The sequence below is a fragment of the Ascaphus truei genome, chromosome 2, assembly GCF_040206685.1.
Source record: "Ascaphus truei isolate aAscTru1 chromosome 2, aAscTru1.hap1, whole genome shotgun sequence".
Lineage (NCBI taxonomy): Eukaryota > Metazoa > Chordata > Amphibia > Anura > Ascaphidae > Ascaphus > Ascaphus truei.
This window is the reverse complement of record NC_134484.1, coordinates 348,591,289-348,603,649: the sequence shown is the minus strand read 5'-3', so window position 1 is coordinate 348,603,649 and position 12,361 is coordinate 348,591,289. Positions and strand designations below refer to the sequence as shown.

The 12,361-nt window shown below is 41.5% G+C and overlaps 1 protein-coding gene across 5 annotated transcripts in view; it reads right to left on the bottom strand.

Annotated features, from left to right (window-relative positions):
• Positions 1 to 12,361, bottom strand: part of SNX10 (sorting nexin 10) — a 94,115-nt gene that overhangs the window by 27,313 nt on the left and 54,441 nt on the right. For all 5 annotated transcript variants that reach the window (XM_075586824.1, XM_075586825.1, XM_075586822.1 and 2 more), the window contains exons 2-4: positions 7,242 to 7,294; positions 1,689 to 1,772; positions 883 to 983 (exon numbers count right to left, since the gene is read on the bottom strand). In XM_075586824.1, coding sequence (XP_075442939.1) covers positions 883 to 983; positions 1,689 to 1,772; positions 7,242 to 7,265 — 209 coding nt within the window. In that variant the 5' untranslated portion in view covers positions 7,266 to 7,294. The remainder of the gene's footprint in view (positions 1 to 882; positions 984 to 1,688; positions 1,773 to 7,241; positions 7,295 to 12,361) is intronic.

The window sequence follows — 12,361 nt, the reverse complement described above, 5'->3', positions numbered from 1 at the left end:
TAGAGTTATGATGACAAATAATATATGGTTACAAGTACATAGTTACATAGTGAACAGGGTATACAGTATATACAAGACATTGCATGTATGTGTTACGTACGTGTACTATTACAGGTTCTCACGTGCCCCATGTTTGCTAAAGCCTGTCCCTGTATGGCCGTTACATTTTTTAAATAGTGTACAGCAGGGGCGCGCAAACTTATTTTGCTGCGCCCCCCCCCCTACCTTGCTCCCTCCGTTCCTGCGCCACACACACACCAACCACACACACACACACACACCAACCACACACACACACACACACCAACCACACACACACACACACACACCAACGGCATCATTTGGTTGTGTGACACCCCGTTACCAAGGCAACCATGATGTCACATGACCCCATGGCGTCATGGCGTCATTTGATGCCGCATTGCCATGGTCACGCGTGTTGAAGCCGGCTGAATCTCGGTAAGCAGAGGTAGCAGAGGTCCCCCAGCATTTCATTTAAATGCCTCGGGGGAGAACACGGGACGTCTGCAACCGCCCGCACCACTCAAAAAAAATCCCGCGCCCCCAGTTTGCGCACCGCTGGTGTACAGTACCATATGTACTCATTATGAAAGGAAAAAGTCCAGGAAAACATTATTTGTTAAAAGAATGAAACCAGAAAGGAATGGTCATCTCACACATCCTGACTGTATATACAAAAACAAGAATCGGGCTCTTGTCACCGAAAAGTACATTTTTAACCATATTCCATTTGAGTGAAACCGTTCTGAGCTTTTGAAAAAGGGATTCGCATGAAATTGGTGGTCCAACCATAATCGACATCTTTGAAAGAGTATCTACAATCTTTATACACTGCGTTTAGATATACAAATGTTGACTTACAATAGTACAGCATTGCTTTGAAGTTTTTGCCGAAGCCATACAAATTCTCGAAACCTTCTCCTGACACAAGAGGTTTTCAGCGTAAAACACATGCTGTTTGTCTGCAGAGATAAAAGTCAGGGAGAGATGTGAGACATTTTCGCATGAACTTTTTCGAACCAAGCGAAATTTATCAAAAATAATTTGTGAAAAATGTTCACAAAAAATAAAATTTAAAAAAAAGTCACCAAAAATTTTTTGACAATTATTTGAAGTCAATGTGAAGGTCACATGACCGTTTACATGTTGGCTTCAACTCTGGCGCAATTCACCACATTTGCTAAACACGTGGAATTTAAGAGAAATTAGCAACAATGTTCGCAAAGCCACTTTGAGATGTGCGAATGCCTTCATTCAGGCTTTCTAGCCGTTACACCACAAAATTATACTGTAGCATAACATTAAATGAAGTGTGAAAGTACTTCACCGTATAAAAATTCACCAACATAAATAGGGCATCCCAAAGGTTAACGCAGTTGCCCTACTGTGCAGGCGCCTAATGGCATGTAATCCTCTTAACTCGCCAACAGAGAAACACCTGCTGCGGCAATGACTGTTAGTTATGTGGATTACAGCGCAGTTGGAAAATGCAATGAAAATAAATAAAACATCCCCGCATTTGAATCGGCTGCTATAAATAACTTTCTACAAGGAGGGGGAAGACTGGGAACATTGTTACATAATGCACTAAACAAGTGCATAGCAACGTTTGCTGCTTTCAAATCTATATACCAGTTTGACATTGAAAGTAGATTTAGAATACTTACATGAATGCATATTTCATAATCCAGATAACTGTGCCAATCTTCCTTCTGTATCTTCGGGTCTCGCACCCAGACACTGATGATTTCCTGCAAGGGCATTATGCAACTGTTAATACACCACGTTCCACTCAAGCAGCTTCTCTTAAGTGCTGCATTAAAGCAGAAGTCTTATATCATATTGGAGAGGGAAAAAAAAAAAAAAAAAAAAAAAAAGAGAAGCAAAAAGAAATGAATCAGCAGCAGACTGTACACATCCTGGAATTTTTTTCTTCCCCAAATGCAAATTGCTTTAAGTAGAGAGAAGGCCGGACGGAAGTTTTCAAAATTGTCCTGCCGAGCCGAGCGTGTGACCTTTATTCCAAGGGCATCCATAAAAAAAACTTTCAAGGGTAACGGTTATAACATTAACATTTCCAAACTCGTGACCTGGTAACACGTGCGGTTTTACTGTAGGTGTTGATTTTCTTGGAAAAGCAACATGAAAAAAAATAGACAGATCGAAGAGACTGACACGGAATAGAGAGACAGGACAGAGAGCTATCCTGGCCCAAAAGAAGTCTTGTCGAATGGAACTTTCAATCTGAATTCACATCGGCTCTGTGTGTGTTTTATTTTTTTTTAGAAATTCTAGAATTGAGGCAAAACATTTCCATGCAGACAATTTGGTGCACAAATGAATAGAAAATTTGGAATCGCATGGCTACAGATTAAACAAATTTCATTTTAAGTGTCGTGTACAAATAAAATAGCTATTTCAACAACAAAAAATCTGTGCTGTTCTGTAAATAAACCACAAACACAAAGAGTTACAGTATTTAAAGTGTCCTTGCAGCATTTACTGTGCAAAAACAGCATTTTCTGGCCTTCAAAATAGCCACCAACAAGTGTTACATACTGAAAATACAAAGTACCCAAGTTAATTATGTCCAACTGTTGTACTGTTGGAATATGTTCAAACCTTAAGTCACCAGGTGCTTATGGGGTCCAGAAGATATTGCTGAGCAACATCCTGCAGGTCCCCTGACATTTTAGGTGCCAAAAGTAAAATGGTTTACTAAAGAATCCCCAATAATGAAATAAGAAATTGTATGCAAAACGTCAAACTGTTCTATAATAGAAATCACTGCTGCATTTCTAAGTCCGAGATCACGAGGGCAGATTGTTAAAGCTTCATTATTGCCTTAACGAGACGTTAACTACAGTTAACCACTCGTTACGTTCCAAAGCAGAGCTTCAAAGCTCAGTAACGCAGTGTTAAGGGCTGTTTTCAGGAGTAAGGAGCCCTTGCGTTATTATTAGAGACGTTAGTGCTAATGATATGCCAAAGATGTGCTCCCTCTAACAACGCACATACACAGAGCTCCGTTATAGTTACCGCAGGGATTTAACAATGCAAAAGTTCGGATATAGCTAAAGATGGCGTTACATCCATACTCTGTAATAGGTGTTTTACACGGTCTGGATAAGTGTTAGGCCTCGTCCCCACTGCTCGCGGCTGCGTGTGTGGCGCAAACAAGATACGGCTGTCCATGCACGCGCATGATCAAGTGCGAGTGGCGAGACTACTTTTTGAGTAGTCAAAAAATTTGACTTCTGGCGGCGCGGCCGAGCGATGGCCACGTCATGGCGGCGGTTCAGGCAATGAGGGCGAACCAGCCGTGGGACGTCATGGCCGCATCCACGCCATCCCATCGCTCCGTTGCCCGCAAGCGCTCACTGGGGCCGTAGCCTAAGAACACATTTAGGTATGATTTGTCATATTGTTATTTATAGGGTTCTTACGTCTCCGGTATTCTCTTTAACTTTTTTTAAACGCACTGCATTGAAGTAATAGCTCCTTTAGGTAAGACAGGCTTAACGCCATCTTATTTGAAGCCAACACAAGGCAATGCTAATTTAACATGGCGCTAATCCTACGCGAACGAGATCACCAACGGCCCCGGTTTTTGCATGTCTTTAGGTTTGTGGATACCCATCAAATGCAGGAAACAAACGAACGTTACCTATTTAGGTAACATCATTTTGGTGTCCCAGATTTAATGAAGCACTGTGGATCTACCCCATAGAGTGCAATTATTGTACATCTGCGACATAAGGGGCGTTTTATATAAAAATAACAAAAAACAGTATTTGTGATCACGTAAATGACTGATACTTTAAATGCATTGGATCATGGGCCCAATGGACAACTCGGCTGTTCCGATCAAACCCCTCATGTTCCATAGCTCATGCCAGGCCATATGGAACAAAGTGGTTTGCAACCAAAATAGTATCTTAAGATTAGCACCTCTACATCAACAGTAAAGCCGCAGTGGTTACATGAAAGACCATGACAAATATTTTCCTCTAAATGCTGTGCAAGGTCCTAAACACTTACATTATTATTATTCAAATGAGAAAAATACATTTCAATCTGCCATTTACAGCCACACACCGGTTTTAACTAGGAACATCAATATATATATTTAACAAGCTGCAATTGTCGTGGAGTTCTTTACAGAGTGCAAGAGTTCAGCTCATGACAAGCTTTCACATGCTCTGTTCTATGAGACAAAACTGCTAGTATGATCCAATGGCTGGGACGCCAGTTATTGCAAGTCTACTCAATTAGTTTAAATCGGATTAGTAAATTAAACTTCTGCTGTAAAATAGAACACTTGCAATGTGTGTCAATCATCATGACAGTGCTCATAAGTTTCTTTCTCAATGTCGTGTATAGCGCACACACACAGAACGAACTCTGCTGCTATGCGCTATATAAAACCTCCAAAAAGGGGGAGCAAAGAATCCATCGGTGTCTGGAAAGGCGATTACAAAGCGCCCAGTCTTGAGCCGTTTTCTGAAAGTGGAATGTCTTTGCTGCTTCTGAAGGACATGGGGAGGGCATTCCGTTCCCCGGCTCCCTGTACCAAAAAAGGGGCACGACCAGCTCGTCTAGGGCGTTTGAATCGGGGGGACTTTTATAAAGGTGAAGATTTTGGGATCACAGATTTGAGGTAGGTCTGTGGAACTTAAATTGGTTTGAAGGTAGGGGGGGTCCTGTGCCAGAGTGCCCGGTTTAACCACTTATTTTTTTTTTTAAATTAACAATTTTATTAATAATACACTACAATAATTGTATAAGTCTCATGCAGAACACTTCAGGCGCGTCCATGGATCTTTATGGTGACAGAGAAGCCTGGCTAAAAACAGGAGTGTTGACCTATAGCCCAGTAAGTTACCTCTCTACAAGGCAGCTGAAAACCATCAGCAGACTTCTGGATCCAAGGTAATTGGGAAAAGATTAACAAAAAGGTACTTATGAGTTGGTTTACCTCATCACTTCAAAGTTCACTTAGGGCACAGAGTTGTGTATTTATGAATGTCAGTGTCAATTACCCAGTGGTGCTACCTCACTCCTTAAAGTGCTGTACCTTAAGAAACAACCTCGTCTATGAGCACCTTATCAGACTTTACAGGTGATAAACACAAGGCACCCGAGGTAAAAGGAAGGAATGCACGATCAGGTAGGAAGAATCCAGCCAAAGCTGAATTGTCATTACAACCTTTCAACGCTTGGAACACAAAGATTCAGATTACAAAAATATATATATATTGTGTTTTCCAAATGTTCCCCTATGCAGAATAATAACAATGAGTCACTTTAAGAGATTGCCGGCTCAAAATATTTGACAAAGATTTATGTAAATAACTCAATACACACACAGACACACACACAGACACACAAACAGACACACAAACAGACACACAAACAGACACACAAACAGACACACAGACAGACACACAGACACACAGACAGACACACAGACAGACACACAGACACACAGACAGACACACAGACAGACACACAGACAGACACACAGACAGACACACAGACACACAGACACACAGACACACAGACACACAAACAGACAAACAGACACACAGACACACAGACACACAGACACACAAACAGACACACAAACAGACACACAAACAGACACACAAACAGACACACAAACAGACACACAAACAGACACACAGACACACAAACAGACACACAAACAGACACACAAACAGACACACAGACACACAAACAGACACACAAACAGACACACAAACAGACACACAAACAGACACACAAACAGACACACAAACAGACACACAGACACAAACAGACACACAGACCGACACACACAAACAGACACACACAAACAGACACACACACAAACAGACACAGACACAAACAGACACAGACACAAACAGACACAGACACAGACACAGACACACACACAGGCACACACAGACACACACACACAAACAGACAAACAGACACACACACACAAACAGACACACACACACAAACACAAACAGACACACACACACACAAACAGACACACACACACACACACACACACACACACACACACAAACAGACACACACACACAGACACACACACAAACAGACACACACACACACACAGACACACACAGACACACACACACACACACACACACACACACACACACTTTATTCCCCTGGCTGTTAAAACCTTGTCAAAAGACTCCATGTCTGTCCTTGTGTAAAAAAGGTTATCAATAGAATGTGGCATAAAGCAGAATTCCTGACAAGACAGGGCCCTGCATAGCAGTATAGAGATTGCAAACTCCCTATAAGAATGTGTCAGCACTTGTGCTTCAGCCGTCCCTTCCAAATCCTATAACCGGACTGCACAGCAGTTTCAGGACAAGGAATCCATTTTCCCCCGTAGTTTATTTTACACACATATACATATATTGATTGCTTTACACCTTTGATGGTTTAAAATATGACCTGTCGTTTATAATAATAATAAAAAAAAAGTATGAATACCAAAGACAGTAAAAAATAAACAAAACCTGTGTAAATGGTCAAAAAGCAGCACATTTTTACAATAATTAACAAAATGTATCATAGAAGATTAGATCTGTTGAAACCCATCTGAGAAAATGGTGTATGTTGGAGGGTAAACCCAACTTAAAGAGAGACAACACTGAATGCTATAAGGGTTTAGGTGGAAAGAATATGTGCAGTGAGCAGAGGTGTGTGGGTCTCCTGTGGCCGAGTAACTTGCAATGTTTGGACAGTGCCAAACAATCTTCACACCGAGTACTTGTTATGCAGATAGCACTATACATGGTCGCTCACCTTTTCAGCACTTCAGACACCTACCCGATGGGAGAAACCATCACTGCAGAGCCAGAACCATTATAACAATGACTCAAATTCCTGCATATTAGGGGGTTTTACCAAACAGGACATTTCTCTGAAATCATATCTTGGCCATTGTGCCCCTTCTTTACTATACCCGACCATAATCCAGTAGGTAGACCAATCATTTATTGGTGCTCTAAGTAGCCTGAAGTTCTAATTATTTTCTTTAGGTGATTTGCAAGTTCTGCAACTATTAGAACCGCTTTGTAGAGTTGGAATCCCTATTTTCACACATTGAACACATCTAAATGTGTCACTGTGCGCGAGGGATCCCATTTCCATTCCACACACGGTTATTGGATCATAGTTTCACGGCTACATACCTCTTTTCGATTCTTCGGCAGCATATTCAACAAGGTGAAGAGGAATGAAATATCTGCAGAAAAAAAAAAGAGAGAAAAACATTGTGTAAACATGTTGCAAGAAAGTGGACACAATTTGAAAACAATTGCTGATGTACATATCAAGCGCAAACACCTTTGAATGGTGATGGATTATAACATCCAACTAACTTGAACTAATCAAAAAAAAAAAAAAATAATAATGGAGGGAATCAAATCTAAAGAGAGAATATATGATATATATACATACATACATCAGTAGGCTGTGAAATGCATTACATACTTAAAGTAATTGTTATTCATCTGCTGACCCTTACTGAACAGAGAACATACAATGTATGGCATTAGTGAAAGAAAACCGCCATCTTTTAATGGGTTTTGAGATTTTTTTTTTCACCCCACCGTAAAAAGGAGGCAATCCAAGCCTTTTTTTTCCCTTCGTTTCTTTAATACAGGATTGAAGCAGAGGATCTCCGCTGCTGAACCCCATTCATTTCAGCTCCGGGGACCCCATTCATTTCAGCTCCGGGGACCCCATTCATTTCAACTCCGGGGACCCCATTCATTTCAGCTCCGGGGACCCCATTCATTTCAGCTCCGGGGACCCCATTCATTTCAGCTCCGGGGACCCCATTCATTTCAGCTCCGGGGACCCCATTCATTTCAGCTCCGGGGACCCCTGCTTCCGGGCGTATTTGCCTCCATAGTGGGTGCCGGTGGCCACTCCAAGGTTCACTATGTGTCTGCTTTTCGAAGCTCCCAGGCCCTGTGGGCCAATAGAAAGCCGTAACCTCTTCAGGTGTGGCTGCCCATTGGCCCATGTGAGGAAGTTCAGAACTGCAGCGATACCAGCACCCCCTTCGGAGGTAAGTATACCGGGAGCGGAGGTTAATGGGGGTCAGCTCCAGAAACCCCCTGCTTCAAACAGGTGTTAAAAATGAGAGAAAAACAGTTGGATTGCTTTTTTAAAACTAGACTGTGTTGTACAAGCTGTGTAAGGCTGCGCTTAGTGACGGCGACGTCGCGTCAAAACAAATGCATTGCCGCCGTCGCGTGCGCTTATAGTAAGCGCGACGCTACGGAGCGACGGCTTGGTCGCGATCGCTGGAAGTCATCTCAATTTGATTTTTCCAGCGACCACAGCCCGACATCGCCGTCGCTATAAGCGCAGCCCAAGGCCCGTTTTATAGTGGGCGCGCGCCTGTGCACGTGACGCATACTTTTTGTGTGTACGGTCCGTGCTGCTGTGAGCGACAGGCTTGGAAGCTTCACTGTGTGTGTGTCGCTGGGTAGCTGCCTCTCTGTGTGTGAATAAATAATGTGTGCGTGAATAAATAAACAGACATGTTGAGAGAATAACACACACACACACTAACACACACACACACTAACACACACACACACTAACACACACACACACACACACACTAACACACACACACTAACACACACTAACACACACATTCTTTACGGAGTTTTCCTCCCGATCGGCCGGCTCCACGCTCACTGCAGTGTGCACGCGCGCGGCCCCAGTATAGGATGGCTGGCTAAACACAGCCAATTATAAGTGCCGCGTGCGCGCACGGAGGAGCAAGCGCGCCCACTATATTACGGGCCTAATGCTGCAGGCAAATGCTCATTTGTATGTGATTACCCAGAGTCCTTGTCAGCAGTTTAATGTGACAATGGTGGGAAACAGATCCTGGGGATCTGTGGAAGATATGCAAACACACTCATGCGCTCATAGTTTCTGCCAGCCCATTATGTAAAAATCAGTCAATAATCTCCTGTCCTGATTTCTGATTAGGAATTACTTTCTCTTCGTATATTCACAATACTCGACAGCGCCACACGCACATTTTTGCCAAGTTTTAAAAAGCAGATGGTTTCTTAAAGATATAATCCAAGTGGCATATACAAAAAAAATAGTTTTCATATATGTGGGCCGTGATTACCTTTATTGAAAACTAATTACCTAAGCTGACGATCGATTACAGGAGAGCTAATCGATCAGCAAAGATCCTGCTTCCTAGGGTTCACTAAATGGCTGCCTTTCAGTTTCCATCAATCCTTCAGGCAGTGTAACTCAGCAGCTACACTGTATTCTTATATTACTAAGGTAACATTATCTATTGTTACAGTTTGTTGCTCAAACAGCTGGGAACATTGTGATCATTTGTTGCCAAACAAGAAAGTGTTGGAAAGATCTTGCACTGCTGGGGAGGTGTGTTAAAACGTGTTATAGAAATCCAAGGCTGCTCATTAGATTAACACATTCATAATGGCATGGAGTTGAATAAAAAATAAATAAAAATAATTACATATCTAATACTACAGAACTTATTTATTTAAATAAAACACATGTAGGATATTGTACGGATTGCTCCTTTAAACAGTTTATTATGTTCATGTAGGATGCAATGTCACAAAAAAAGAGTTGGTCAGACATAGGTCAGTTTGTAGCAACTACTTTAAAAGTTAGGCTTAGTCCATAGACACTGAAGCTGTGCGGAGGCGCGATGAGGCTGAGGGAAATTTCCCTGGCCTTAGAGCGCGCGCCGTCCGTGGGCGTGTCTAGGGGGCGGGCCAGTGACGTCACGGAGCTGGTTCGCCCTCATTGGGCGAACCGCTCACGTGACCGGCCCTGTGCTCCCGTGAGCGCCAAAACTAAAGATTTAAGAGACACGCAAGCGTGCGCGAGCCCTTGCTAAAGCCGCTCTCATTGCGACTGCAAGGGCTCACTGGTAAGCATGCGCGCGCCTCAGCACGGGTCAGCGCCGCTCCCTGCACCATGTCCGAGGCCTTAGAATTTGTGCGTCTATTAGATTTTCCTGACAGACAGTAGAACTTCTAAACAGGACCAGCTAAGTACTATTTTGTGTGTGTGTGTTTGTTTGAACATGTGCTATGGGCGATGGTTTCAGATCAAGGACTGGTTCTTCTTTGCAAACATGGAACATGGAGTGGCTATCCTGGTTTTGCATGTATTCGGTATTGTTAAGCACGGTGGCACAGTAATTTCAGGGGAAGCGCTTAGCCCATATAGCCATTTAACTTTACTGCCATTCTACGGATTCATTTAAAATATATCAAACTACGGTGTTCAGCTTCATTTGAAAATGCATACAGATGTAAAATAAAGTCTACTGCTAACTTACTTCATGTAACAGTCCATCTTGGGCCTCGATTACAGAATTACTGCATGCAATGTGTTTTCAAGCTTGTAACCTTGTATGAACCATTTAGAACAAACAATAGTCGTACTGTTTTGATAACAGAATTCTGTTTCCTGTCATAACTAGTCTTGTAATCACTATAAACAAAAAGGCACCATTATGCAGTACATACCCAAATCAATGAGTCGAATCAGTAATGGAGGTCAAACACTGCTAATATGTTTTGATTCTGCATGGAAACACAATGCACTACTTATTGATGCGGTTTACGCAACATAACCCTTTTAGGATCTGCTACAAAAACAAATTGAGGTATATTTAGTAATGTGCAAGTTATTATTGCGGATTAACAGCAATGTGTTTCAATTGCAATAATGGCTATTACATTTTAGTCAAAATACTACCCAATGTTCAACAGACTCCATTCCCAGTGCTTAAGAAACGCCCCCAACAAACCACCACAAACGGAAGACAGGAGGAATAAGCATTCACGCAACTGCAGGATATAAAAGGCGTTGACCAAGTATTGTATTAACAATCTTACGTTTTTAGTCACAAATGGGTTGTGCTGAAAATTTCCACTTGAATTCATGCATTTAAAGCTGCAGTTCAGGCAATATCCTGCATGTGTGTTTTTTTTTAATAAATCAGTTCTGTAGTAAGAAAAAATACTTTCAGCATTTTCTGTTTTAAAAAACAACAACTTTGAAAGACCAATTTTCTTGTATTCTATTTTAACAAGCATGCTTGTTCCTATAGCAACGATTTACATTCCCCATATTTAAAGATGTCGCCAAACTTTGCCGATCAATAGACGGAGAACAAATTGACCGGCAGCTATGCAGTTCTTTAGGTAAGTAGAAATTGCCCACATGAAACTATTGAAGTAAAAAAAAAAAAAAAAAAAACACACAACTGCAGCTTAAAATGGTGACATAATTAGGGCTTTGCACCGTCGTGATCAGAAAAAAGTAAATGACGAAGCGCACCAAAATCCTTGAGCATATCCCCATGTATTCCCTTGTTAGGAGTTTGCACTCCTGAATGTTTAACATTCTCAAGCCCCACATTGTATAATAGAAAAGTACATCGAGCATGTTTCCAGTTTGAGCTCGGTGTGACAAACTTGCCAACATAAGCACATTAATTCAACTTAATACCCAACGTACGTATAGAATCCAATTGTGTAGGTGCAGCCAGAGTACCATTTGACCACACAACAAATGTAAAAAGTTGCAAGGGCCAGAAAATGTATAAAATACAAAAATGCCAATGTCCATTTGGAGGTACAAGGTTTCCCTGAACTGGTTTCATACAAAATTAAAAATAAAGAGTACATTGAAGCAAAGAGTAAACTAGTTCGAGATCAGTACAGAACAACAAGATATTTAATTTAGCAGGAAGTGTGAAATTGAATTTGTTTTATTTATTTACGAACAGATTGCATTTACCCATCTAAAAGCTTTTTTCTGACTGAGGAGAACATATCTGGGTGTGTACAAGAAAAGTAATTTGTGCTGGTACAACGTTACTCTAAAAGTGATAGGACACCAGGAATGGCTCAGGTCTCGGATGCTAGCACTGAAAAGCTATATTTATAAATGAAATGTAGCTATAATAACATAGGACAGTTAGACTAATTTGTCTACCATGAAAAACAGATATGGTTTTATGTTCACTGGATCCTGAAAAGTCTAATTTTAGGAGTTCCTAATTGTGCCCACTTTTAAGCATTTGACAGATTATCTCATTTATAAACTCTTGCATCTCCAGGCAAATTAATTACGATTTTAAAGTTGAAAGCATTTGATTACCATGGAAACACAAAGAACAATGCCTCTCTAGAAATCCCACCTACCAAAAAACTACTTTCTAGTCTAATTTACAGTAAACGTCAGGATGGTTGCAGGAAAGGGTTTCTTCACC